General features: G+C 36.4%; 2 protein-coding genes across 5 annotated transcripts in view; both read left to right on the top strand.

Moving 5' to 3' along the window:
• LOC133843547 (E3 ubiquitin-protein ligase TRIM9) overlaps positions 1 to 14,006 on the top strand; it is a 101,544-nt gene that overhangs the window by 29,129 nt on the left and 58,409 nt on the right. The gene's annotated exons all lie outside the window — the stretch shown is intronic.
• Positions 2,214 to 3,175, top strand: LOC133850139 (uncharacterized). The gene has a single exon (XM_062286135.1). The coding sequence runs from the start codon at positions 2,429 to 2,431 to the stop codon at positions 3,116 to 3,118; it is 690 nt and encodes a 229-aa protein (XP_062142119.1). The 5' UTR covers positions 2,214 to 2,428; the 3' UTR covers positions 3,119 to 3,175.

Genomic DNA, 14,006 nt, shown 5'->3' on the forward strand with positions numbered 1-14,006 from the left:
GTGTGCGACATACTAGCAGGTGGCGCCCTCTGTTGTTATGACTTCACATGTAGCGTAGGGACATGTGTGTATGTGTGTGTCCCTGCTGCGCTTACTCAACCCTCTTCGATTGTAATGTCAACGCACGACTCAAACTTTAACTAAGTAAAGGCAACGGCAAAGGCAACGACAACAGAAGAAGTCGATTGCAATCCCTTTAACGATTAAACAACGACAGCACAATTACACTCAACAAAAAATTGTATGCGGTTGCTTAAGGAAATTATTACAAATATCGAAGTAAAGCAAAAATAATACAAATTAAAAATATTTTAAATGAACCAAATTAAAAATTTTAAGAAATGTAAATTTTATAAAAAATATAACCAATATTTAAAATAAGTTTTTTTTCGATAAAGAAACAAATTATAATAGGGAAAACGCCAGTTAAGAAAATAATAAGAGTATAGTAAAATAATAAATATTTTATTGAATTTTAAAAAATACAAAAATGGTTTAAATTTAAAAAGATGTTTGATTGCATATAGTGTGTGTAAAAATGTATGCAAATAATTAAATAAAGTAAAATAATATGATAAAGTAAAATTGACTCTATGAAAAAATAATGATTGTATTATTTAAAATAAATAATTCAGAAGATTAGTATTTCAATGAAATTATTGTTTACTGAATTTATTTTTTTTCAGTAGTTAACCATGGGAAATTGTTGGGCATTATTGAAATTTTTTTAACTTAAATGTTTTATATAAATAATCCACATTTTTTCGCCTTTGAAATGAATTTTTGTAGATTGGCTTCAATTTTTACAGTGCACTAACGACAAACAGCCAGCACATAAATCTAGAGTGTTTTGTTGAGGAGTGAGGTGGGAGTGTGTGTTGGTGGCAATTTTAATGGCTTGACCTACTTCCAGGCAATTCCTGTTGGTTTTTATTGAACACTTTGGGAGAACACACACAAGTTACTTTTATGATGCTTCGACTGGCGTTTAATTGCTTAAAGACGCAAAAAACAAATAGAAACATAAACCCAAAAACCGAAACTCTTCACAGTTGTGTTTCGTCGTTAGTTGGTGTGTGTTTTGCCCCAAAAATATGTTTAATAAACTAAACGCATTACCAACAAAAACATCAGCAGCAGAAGCAGCAGCCACTGTGCATACACAAAGGATAACAAACTAGAAAAGTGCGAGAGAAAAAGAGAGAGTGTTCTTCTGGGGGAGGCCTTTGGCTTTGAGTCATCGCAGACAAGGGCCAAACAAAGGATGTGGGCAGAAGAAGAGCAAAGTGAGGACTTGAGGAGCAAACATTTGCCAGCCAGCCATTTTGAGAACGTCGTCGTCGTCGCAAGTCACAAAAGCCTATTAAATAACATGGCCTTACACATGAGGCAGCCAAAAGTTTTCTATCGCACAATTGGCAGGATAAAGAGAGAGAGAGAGAGAGAGCAGTCAGTAGCATGCAGGCAGATGGAAATATGAAAATATTCATGACAAGAAAAAAAGAAGTCGAAAAAAAACGAAATGAAAGGAAAAAAAGTAAAAGGAAAACAGGACAAACATTCTCGTGCTCGCACTTGTGTAAGAAAGCTGGAAGAAAACTTGCGCACAGCCAAATGGCAAAAAGTAAACAAATAAACAACAGACAACTGTAAGTGTGTGAGTGTGTGAGATCTGCCAACATATCCTTGACTCTGTGTGTCTGTCTGTCTGCTTGTTAGCTGAGTACAAGGCAACTAATGCCTTCTAGAGAGAGAGACAGACAGACAGACAAGACAAGACACACTTCAACTTGGGGCTCGCTTTAACTAACAAACATCAGGGGGATGTCAAAGAGGACCAAGGACCAAGGACCGTGATGATGGTCATGCGTTCATGTGCAGGACATTTACATTTGTCCATACATAGTAGAGAAGAGACAGCAGCAGAGTCGAGTCCTGCAGCATCTGCGACTAAATTTAGAGGAAAATTGTATTATTTTAGAGACTTGCTCGAGAATAAACTGCTCAATGCTTATGTTAGTTGTTGTTATTGTTATTGTTGTTGTTTATCGTTCATTGCTGTTCACTGGAGACCTTTGCAAAAGCACTTTATGTAAAACATTTTGTCGGACTAGCTAAACGCTAAACTATTTCAAAGATACAAATGTTCAATTTGTTACTTGAATTTTAGGGTAAGGAGCAAAAACTTAGAACTAATGCGAACATCGTTCGATCAACAATAAGAGCTTGAAGAGTTAATTCTAAAATTGTTTCGATTTGAAATTTATTTGTATACATTTCTTCAAAATTGAAACTTATCTAAATCACATTGTTGTTTCGATTCTGTGCGATGTCTGTCAATAGATAAGAGTTAAGAAATTTCTTTTCTGCTGCACACCAAATTTGTAATCTTTTGTTCCCGGCACAACGAATATATCCAAATTTGAATATGGATCAGGACTTAGACTTTATGATCAACGCTTTGTCGCGTTCCAGCTCGCCTTTGTGCAATGTTTTTGGTCGTGAACAGTTGATGGAGATGCGCCACAGTTTTATCATGTTGCAACGTCTGCTGCGTTCGCATCCCATGGACATTGGCAAGGACATGGATAAGAACATTAATCACACACGTTATCCGGTGCGTGTAAAAGCCGGTGGCAACACCGATTGGAATGTGCCACGTGCCACAGCCACCGAGTTGCCCTCCGTGGTGAGGACATTCCAATTTCCTCCTCGAAAAATGAACAAGGCAACGCAGAATTCGAAGAGTTCGGTGCTGAGCAGCAGTGACCGACAATTGAATATCACAAGAAGTGTTACGAATGCGGCAAGCGAGAGCAGCGATCGTCCGGCGAGTTGCAGTGAGAACGCTCAGGCTCTGGTGCCTTATCAGCTAAGTCAGGAGTTAGTGCGCTATACGCCACCAAGTGATAATGAAGATGACGACGAAGATGAAGATGAAGCTGTTACTGCAGGGGAATCCGAAACGCTGTGTCCCAATGATAGTTTGTCGATTGTCTCCCTTCGCATACCCATGGAAATGGAATACGTGTGGTACAATGGCGACTTTGGAGCCGAGAGCACGGACAGCGAGATGACCATCATTGCCGATGGCTGCAATTTCATTTTAAGCAACTAACACACTCGGAGAGATCATAAGATTATCATTAAAATTAAATCGCATCGCTTGAAAGTACGAGTGTTGTGTTATTCAACAGTTCTTCACTTCCTTCCAGTCAGCTAGACTTTCATCAAAATGCGAGCAGTTAGGCAGGCGACCTGTAAAGGTGATTAAAACAGCAAAATTTTAATTGAAATGTGCACACATTTGTGTAGGCATTTTAAGCATTTGAGCATTTGGCTCTGCTGAGCACAAGTACTCACAAACACTTACCCAGACACTCATTCACACACACACACACACGCACGCACTCAGTGAGCACAGAGCACATTTTGCCTGCGGTCATTTATTCATTCCTTTCGGCCTGTCTGCATCATACAGACACACTCCCAAAAGTTCATCTTCCTCTTCCTGTGAAAGTTCACTGCAAAAAAGGCTTGCGCACTTTTTTCAGTTTCATATTTACTGTCATTTCCATATAGTATAATTACAACTTTAATGTATTTTAAAGTGTTTCAGGATAGTCGCGAATATATTAAAGAGAAAGTGTCATTTTCTTTAAAATAATATTTAGCAAATATATTATTATCATTGCAAAATTACTTTGGTTATTATATAAAAATTGCATCCAAACAATTTGAGATGAATTCGAATTTATGTCTGTTCTTGTCTTTTCAATTTCAAATAATATTCAATAATTGGTGAGATTTTCTTATTTAATCGAACTTAATTATTTTGACAATATTAAAAGTAATTGAAAATTTAGTTCCAGCTTTTATTTCATAGCGCAAACAATTTTCCATTTATAGGCATTCATTTATTCATTTATTATTATTTGCAATATTCAGATGAATTTGAAATGTTTAATATAAAAAAATTATTATAAATAAATAAATAAATTAATTAATTATTATTACTTATTATAAATTTATAGAAATTAAGTATTGAATATATTTTTATTAGTCACTGCTTACGTATTTGTTCATTAGTCAGCATATTACAGCGTGATTAGATAAAGTTTACTAAAGTCAAACAATCAAAAATAAACATATCATCTAGATTACTAGCGAATTTCAGCGCAATTTGATATTATTTTTAGAACTTATTTGACTATCACCAAACATTTTTTGCAAGCTACATATTTAATAACTCAAATCAATTCATATATGCAGATAATTATCAGAAATTGTTTTTGCTTATCTACAAAATATTTTGGAACAAAAAGCCTATTTTTACAGGGTATTTTTATCTCTATTAAACCGTTGAAGGTTGTTTATTGTTGGGGGCACTTTCAGTGCGTGCGTGCTGCAATTTCCTTTGGCCATTCATTCAAATGCGAACAGACAGAGAGACAGACAGTTGGAGAGGACAGAACAGACAGAACGAGAGACACACACAAACAACTACCGAAAATTCTAATTTAATTTCGTATGAAATTTGCTTAGGATGAGGAGGTAGGCAGAGGCGTAGGAAGAGGAGTTTGATTGCTCTTTGTATAGCACAACCCATTCACAAAATTGTGAGTGGAGTGGCTGTGTCTGTGGGTGGGTGGTTGGGTGGTGCACAGGTGGCTTGACAGCGGCAGCGACGACCCTTCGAGCAATTTGCTTTCGCTTTTAGCCGCTTTTGATTTTCCATATGTTGTTGGTTCAGGTTAAATGCCAATCGATGTGTGCTGTGTATGACTTCTGCTCTACGCGAAAAGTGAAGAAGGAGAAACATTTATTTCTCTGCATATTAAACATTTGGCATTTTGGGAATGTTAGCAATAAAATGTGAAATGTATGCAATTAGTTTAATGGCCGCTTTGCGTCCTCTACAATTACTTTGGACATCGATTTGATATTTCATTTATGATACATGCACAAAAATGTGTTTTCCATTTCAAGCATAATTATTTACACATATTAATTTCTTGCGAGCAACATCTACAGCCTTGTCAACACTTATTGATATTTCGTTTGCACAAGCCAAAAATTATTTATTTAATTGCTTTGGCGCTCAAGTTGCCAGATTTTCTTGCTTCATTTGATTGCTTTTAAGTGGGATTTAGTTTACATTCGATTGAGGCAAAAGCACTTGTAATGAGTTGACTTTTGATTTGACTTTTAAATTAATTTGACAAGTATTAGGCACAATCGAAATGGATTATATACTTATTTACAATGATGCTTTATTTTGCTAGTAAAACAACCTAAATCTTTAAAGCAAGAAATCAATTTCGTATTAGTTTTATAAATTATTTATATGATTGCACTTAATAATAAATCAAGTCAATTAATTAATTACAAATTAAAATCTATATTTTCGGTGTATTCACGCTAAAATAGAAAATTTTTGCGACTGTCGCTAAGCTCTTAGGAAAGCTACAACAACCAAACTACATATAAGAGAGCTCATAATTCGAGTTCGGTTCATTGCGTCCTGTTTCAATTAAGCTTCATCACAAATGTAAACTAAGCTCATTAATTACTGCAATTAGGTAATATGTATACAGGTTTTATTTTCGTTGGTTGTTTTCTTGATCGTTTGGTCTTTATCTGCAAAATCGTTTGGCTGGTCGCTCTTAATGTGACGCACGCGACCTGCTGCAAATGAGCAGAAAGAGAAGTGGAAGTGGAAGTGGCAAATGGAAAAGCAGAGCAGAGAAAGCGAACTCTGAAGCGACTAACTGAGGCGCTGATTAATGGTTTCGTTATTTTTTCGGGCACGTCATAAACGGACCCAGTTCCTGAATACCATATCGCAGTATAACTCCCACTTCTCCGCCTCCCCCATGCTACACTTTATTATCAGCGCTTGACTGGGCAAAGCGTTGCAGGTCGCGCGAACTTGGCTTTAATTCTGGGTACCAGTATCTCATACGGTAGCAGGGTATTACAATTTTGTGACTGCATGAAATGTATGTAATATGTGTATATATTCTTGATCAGCGTCAACAGCCGAGACAAACATTGGATAGCATTTGTTATTTTTGCACTCAGATCAGTATTAGATCGTTATACCAAACATAGCTTTCGGAATTACTTCGAATTTTTGCGATATGTGTTATTGATATACCAAATAAAGCTTTCGTTATATTTTAGTATTTTTAGGTTATATTTTTAGAATATTTTTACACCACATATAATGTTTTGCACTCTATACTATATACCAAATACAGTATTCGGTATATTTTAGTCGTCCATTTGTACATATACATACCATTTGTCATTTTTGCACTCTATGCCAATATACTAAACAAAGCCGTCGGTATATTTCTGTATTTTTGCGGTATATATTTTTATTAAAAATGGGTATCGAGTATCTCACAGTCGAGCACACTCGTCTGTAGCTTTCTTCCTTGTTTTTTCTTTGAAAGGGAGTTTGAGCCTGTCGTCCAGTCAAGTATAATTAACAACTTTGTTGGGTACAGGTTTCTCCCATCCATCGAGCGCGGCTCAAGAAATTGCAAAAAATATATACTATAAAGGAGAAAAAAGAAACGGTTGCTCGTTTTATGTAAATGATGTGTAAACACCGCGTGCAGCAGGACCTGCTGCCTGCCGTGTTCATAATCCCCTTCCAAGGAATGCAACACACAAAAATAAATTCAAAGTGTAGTGTATTCAATGCATATTTCGTGGCGCATGTCCATTAAGTTTTTTGTTTTGTGTGTTGAGGAGAGTACAACGACACGTGTCGCTGCGATTTATTAGCATAATTTCTCTTCTTCAAGTTTTTCAGCATGTGAAGGACGGAAACATTAAAGTGAAATTGATGTTGATGTCGCGTTAGCGTCAGCGTTAGCGCTTGTGGTTGTTTTTGTGGGGTTTTAGTTTCCAAGTAAAACTTGTTGTGTATGCTCTCATATAATGTGCGACATAAATCCGTGGAAGTTTTGTTTTCGGTCGGTATCTGTGCGCCAGGTTTCACTTTTCAATTTCCCTGACAACCTCCAGGCAGCATCACCGCCATCGCCATCGTCATCGTCATCATCATCATCATTGGATCCGAAGAACTTTTCACTTAATTGTTGTACATTTGTCAACCTGAGACGCACTTGAAGCGTCCCCAAAAACGATGCCAGATGCTACTTGAACACTCTCTGACTGAATGACTGACTGGCTGTGCCTTTATCCCCCGCCACTCCCTCCGACCACTTTAAAATTGTAGAACACACACAGAGCTTCACACTATATAAGGTATATGGATAGATGGCATACATTAGACTTGAGGGTACTTGTCGTTGTCTTTGGTATTTGTATTTGTAACTGATGTGTGAGTCCGTGTCTAGTCGTGTGCTATTTATGTCTCAGTTAGTAGCACATTTGCAGTGACTATGTTAGTTCGTTAATTAATTGGATTTGCAATTACATGCCACACAAAAGACACCAACACAGACACAGATACGCACAGACAGCTACAGCTGGAAATGCGGCATTAAGCTGCAATAGAATCGCATTGAAAAAGCCGGCAAATGCTTGAATAGAAGTTGGCCAACAAGCTGGGGGCGACAAAATGCATTACAGCTTATCTGGCAATATGTAAGCCAAACCAGTGTTAACAAAAGTATCTAAAGTAATTACATTCAAACTGATTTGCGTCACTGGGGAGAATATTGAAAAAAATGCAGGAGATTATGCAAGTTTGTAATTAAATATTATATTCGAATCTTAACAAATTCATTATTTTTAGACTTTAAAAGTGAATTAGATTGTTAATTCTACCCTGATAATATTATTTGTTATTTAACATTTTAATGAAATTTTTTTTATTTAAGGCATAGACTATAAATTAATTTATAAGCTGGCGTAAATTTACTAGCGCTGGCTGCTTTGGTCTTTGGCTAGGAATTTAAATTATAAATTCAAGTGCACATATAAAAATTGCATTTACATATTATTTTACATCCTTTTTTATTTTAATAATTTGTTTTAATAATCAAATAATTCATTATAATTTAGATTTTGACATTCAATCTCATAAATATTAGTAGTTTTCAATTAGTTAGTTTTAAATTTCAATAAATCTTTTTTTTTGTTATTCTTTTACAATTTGGTAGTCAATAAATAAAGATGTTATCAAGTTCTCTCTCATATATAAATTAGTTCATAATGATATATAGTAAATAAAAATGTGTTTAAAATTTAAAGCACACAAACCTCAACAAAATAAATAGTAACAGGAGAACAGCAAATGGATTGCACAACACACAAAGAAGATAGACCGATGAAATGAGCATGGAAATGTACTCAAATTCCGCATTCGTAGCTGTTGACGTGTTCCTCTGTGTGTGAGTGTGTGTGCAATGTCCGTTGAGGTTGATAAAGGTGAAGTTTGAAAATTTAATTATATGCCCCAGCGAGTCGTAAATAAATCCAACAGCAACATTAGACGCAAGACAATGCCCAGTTTAGCTGCAGCAGACAGCAGACAGCAAAAATAAACAAACAAATATTTTTAATAAGCGGATAGCTCAAACTCTTCTCTGTATACGTAGTATTATATGTTGAGCTCATCATATGTACAACCACCGTACCACCCTCCCATTCTCTCCCCTCCACTCTCTTGTTGCACGTGCGTTGTCCCCGGCAACATTAATAGGCATTTTTGAAATTGCAATAAAACGTCTGACTGGGCATTGAGCATTGAGCGACTACACGATTAATTTATACTCCCAAGCTCCCGTTCCTCGTATACTCGTTCTCGTTCCAAGTCTGGATAATGCCTCTCAACTAACCCATAGACTGAAAAATCCTTTTGGCTTTTTTGTCCATTCCTAATTTCCCGTACAAAACATAAAAGGCGGCCGCAATAGCTGGCTCTAACACACACACACCCCTTGTTATTCTCTACTGTGGCACCCTCTCTCCCTCCTCCCCCTCTCTCGGACTCTCCCCCTTTTGGAATACGGAATACAAGGTGTCCCTCCTCTAATGCGTCGCTGTTTTTAATTCCGTTTCCGTTGCGCTTCTTTTTGGCAAGATTTTCGGTGGTTGCTGCCGTTGCCATGACGCAATGTGGAGAGAACGCGAGAGGAGCTTGAGGGTTGGTTTTTCCACCTAACGGTAACGGTAGTTAGGGGTTTTTCCCTGCAAAGTTTTGCGCACTTTTACTTAATTTCCACTGCAACGCATTGCATTTAAAATGAAATCCTTTGCGAGCAATTTGTCATTTTCACTGACAGTTAAACTGTTTTTATGCCATCCAAGGACCTTGACTATATGAAATCGTGGCTTATGGTTGAAATATTTTCTGCTTCCAGTTGTTGTTTTTGTTGTTGTTGCTGCACTGTTCATATTCCCAGTGCGGCGTGACTTCTGTTGTTGTTGTTGTCAACGCAAACTGTTGTTATTTGTAATTAGAGCTATAAATATTCGTAGCAAGTTTTCAAAGTGTTGGCAATTTCATCAGCTACAGAATTTTGAGTAGAAACTCACAAAGTTGATAGATAGTTTTCAATGATTTATGAAGTTTATGAACTTTAGAACAGAAATTAAATATATTTAATTTCCTGCAACAGCAAAGCAAATATTAGTTTTAAATAATTGCCAATTATTTTCCAATGAGAATTCTAATAAATTGTAATAAAAAGACAAATTTTGATTTCCTAAATTCAATGTTGCATAATTTTTAATCAAATGGAGCTTCAAATATTTTGTATTCCTGGGAAAATTAATTGGCTTAATTTCCCATAATTTTACTTCCCATTTATGGCCCAAATTAGATTTAGTTATCTGATTATATTCCCACAAATTGACATCTAATTTTAACCCCTGCTTTGCCACACTTGAGCCCAGTTAAGCCTAAGCTAAATCCACAAATATTTTTGCTGCCACAAATCAGCGAACATTAACAGATCCCACGCGGAATCGTAACAATAGCAAAACAAAAAACAAAACAGTGAAAATTCGCAGCAAACAGAGATTAAAATCAAATCATCGCGAATAAATTGCCAACTCTTTTGGCGCAAAAGGATATTAACGCCTTAAGCCGCAGTTAATGGTCCTCGGCCATAAATCATAAAACATAATAGACCAACATCAAAATACGAAATTGAAAAACATTCGATGCGAGAATTTGCATTCACAGTAGCAACGCAAAAAGGAGATTTAAAAAAGTAAAGAATATATTCCCTTAGCTGAAATCCGCTTAAAGTACATAACAATCAAAAATTATGGTTTTATGGCAGAGGCCAAAAAAAGGGTTTCGACTCGAGTTGTATGCGGATTTGAGTTTTAACAACGCAACAGAAGTTGCAACAGTTGCAAATCCAATTGAAAGCCGCCACAAATGGCGTCTATTCACGAAAGTATGGATAACTGGATAGCTGGATTCATTGTCAATTTTTTTTGCGGCTGTTGTCGTTGAACCCCTCGAGCAGAGCAGAGAAGAGCAGATCTGAGCTGCACGCCTGGCATTGGCCATTAAAAAGTTTTGTCAAGTTAAATTACCAAAAATTGCAAATTGCTTGGATTATGCGTTGTTCAAGGACATGGAATTGCCTGCCGTCAGCCTCTGTTGTGTCTGGGGCCACTTTCACTTCCTGTTGCCCTGGATTTGTCCGTGTGTGTGTGTGTCTGTCAGTGTGTGTGTGTGGGGCGCATTGTGTGGCTAAAGGATTTCATACACTCAATATAATTAAGGGCTTGAGTGTTGAGCCCAAGTTATGCGTTGTCCATGCGAGCTTCCAACGTCTCTCTTTTGTGTCCTGGCAACATTTTGTGTATTTTGTGGTCTGAGTTTGGTTTCTGCCTGGATACAGCCAATACTCTACCTCTCTCTCTCTCACAAACACTGTCTCTTGCTATTGCATTTTGTCGCACAGCATTTTGAATTGTATGTTAAATTAAATTTTACCACAGAGACCAGCCAGAAAACTCGAAACTCGCACTCGTCTCTTCTGACTGACCAGTCATGGTCTCTGACCCTTGTCTCCTCCCTTCCACAGTCAAGTGGTTTCCTTCTTTTTACGAAAGTCATTGGCTCAAACTCTCTCTCCTTGGGTAACGTATTAGATCCTAGCTCTGGCTGCTGTGGCATTAAGTTGTCAGTTTGCTGAGCTTGACAGATTTTTCATTGGCAGAGAGCAGAGTGTGGTTTGCTCGACTGGTGGTTTTATCTCGGTCGGTGGCTTCGTTTACTAGCCTTGTTTGTTGTCCGGCTTGCCACTGACCATAGAGCCATAGTCATACATAGTCTGCCATAGAGAGGCTCTGCAAATTAATAGTATATCATTTGGTTATAGTCTGAAATGCACACAAAAGCAAACTGAAACAGCAGGTGTCAATGTGGCTGCCTGCATTTTCGTATATATTTCTTTTGTACTTAGCCAAAAACTTTATGGGCAGCTTTAGCAATTAGAAAATATGGCACCAATATATTTCGTATTGTGTATTAAGAGATACAAGTGCAGCTATAAATTCATTTAATTTACTACAAATAATTTCTAGTTAGCAACTTGTGAACAAAGAAAGTACATAAAATTCAACAAAATTGGAAAACATATTTTACAAATTTTATAAATCCAAACTATAACGAAATCTTGAAATGGAATTTAAAAAATATTTTTCTGTATTTTATATATGTATATTTTAAAAACAAATGTAATTTGCAGTTAAATAAATATGAACAAAGAAATTAAATAAAAGTGATAAAGAAAAGAAAATACATTTATTCGTTTCAAGTATTACATAGCAAGATTTCTTTTTAAGATCGAAAAAATTTTAAATTAAGATGTACTTTTCAATCTAGATTTCTTCTCTCCGTGTACAAAACTAAATGTCAATCAAAAATTCTGTTTTTTTTTAAGATTTTAAAATATTTTTCTATTTGCTAATACATATAAATATTATTACCTTACTTATTTCTCCAATTAGTATCATTAACTTTAATTCAAAACTAATAAAGTTTATTTTCTCTTTCATTGCAGGTAAATAATCTTGATTTAATTGTCCGGTTAAGTAGCCAAAACTATGCGTAAGCTGTCATATAAAACATTCAACTTATTGACGCCTACTGAGCAAGCTCAGCTGCTAACCGAGCCATTCATTGCAATCAGGCAGCTGTCGTGCTGCTAAGTTTCATTGTGAGTTTATAAGGCTGCGCCTATAAATCAATAAACAATGCAGGCGACAAAAGATGTGTCTCAGCACAGCAGGAGACAGCAGATAGAGATGAGTGTAAGAGGAAGGAGGGAAGGGGAGGAAACAGACTGGCACCTAAAGTGGCTGCTGCTATTTCATTATAAGAAGTCTGAGTATGACTACGATATATATCACTGGGCTATTTGGCTGATTGTCATCGCTTAAACGGCGACTGGGCATTTTATTTAACTGCCTTTTGCGCCTTCGGAGTGGGATCTGCAAGTGCTCTCAGCTTCACTTGTATGAGACTTGTGTGTGATTGCGATTGTGCTTGTGCTTGTGCTAGTTGTGATGTGGAAATTGATGTCGAGTGCCGCCGACGTCGTCTAAGGAAGAAGAGGCGACGAACGTTTTAATTTAATAGGCGCACATGAGGCTCTGGCACATAAAAACCAATTTCGCGTAAGTGATAAAAATGCAATGAGCATTCTCGCTCCTCTCCTCCACCATGCTGTAGATGATGATGACGATGGTGATGATGACAATCATCAGCTGCTGCTGACGCAGAAGCTTAAGAATTGAATTTACGATGCCACCAAAGTAGTTTTGACACATATCTAGCAACGGGAGATGCGAGATAGATATTAGAATGAAACCAGCAAGACATTGCCTTGTTTTCGATTTAATTGTTTAATTTGTATGCCAGGCAACAGAACACACAGCACAACACTACACATTGCATAATGTCACAAAGGGAACTCTCTACTCGCTATGTGCGCGCGCCCCATGCAACTTTCAATCATCATCAATTTCACATCAAAGTGTCGCCCACAGCCGGAACTGTAGACGACAAAAGTCTCTCACTCCCCATCTTCTATCTCTTACATGCCTCGTTGTGGCACTGACGAGATCATATCGTCGACAGGCGGTGCCAAGAGTCTTCGACATGACATTTTTCCTAGTCGTTCTCGCTGTTGCCTTTTGTTGCCAATCGTGAGAGAGTGCTGTGCACTTTTCAAGTTCAATTTCAACGATGCACGTTGCCAGTTGCCAGTTGCGTATCAATCAAGTAGTCAGTCAGTCAGTTAGTCACTTTGTCTGATGGCCACTAAAAGATATTCGCCTGGTTAAATGACCAACTTGGCATTAAAGTCGGAGACCCAGACGTTGTATTTCCTGTCACTCTGCTGACTTCTTCTTTCTGCTGTCTGCTTTAATCGATTTCTTGATTGCCAGGAAATCGCACCCTTTTCCAGGTTGAATTTAGCGCTGCGCAATTGCAAACAAATTCAATATTTTCTTTATGCTTATTTGCATATGATTAAATGGTTTTCTGTCTGTGCATGATCAGGTTTATTTATGACAAAGAAAGGCATTTTTAACGTTCTTTATTCATGGAATACAAAATTAAGAATTATGTAAACAAATTTAATTATTTTTAAAGATATTTAAAAAAAGGACTAACCTACATACATTTAAAAAACTCATAAGATTTTTGACTAGTTGCTCTGATTTATTTCTTCTTAATTTTCTAGTAAGATGTGTTAAAAGCTTTCTTCAATTTGCATATAATTAAATTATAAACTAAATTATGTAAATATTGTGTATAACTTTCAAATTAATTTAAGTACTATGTTATAAATGCTTTCTTTAGGGGTTTTCATATATATTTTAACTTAAAAATATTTTTGATTAGTGTATGTTTAGCATCCACTTCTGCTCAATCCTTCTCGAAAATATTAGATTACATTATTAACTTCTCAAATTAGCTGCAACTCAATATGAATCCCTTACAATCATTTATAAATCACTTTAAATTTAAATGAGTAATTTCTAAG

This window comes from Drosophila sulfurigaster, chromosome 2L (assembly GCF_023558435.1).
Source record: "Drosophila sulfurigaster albostrigata strain 15112-1811.04 chromosome 2L, ASM2355843v2, whole genome shotgun sequence".
Lineage (NCBI taxonomy): Eukaryota > Metazoa > Arthropoda > Insecta > Diptera > Drosophilidae > Drosophila > Drosophila sulfurigaster.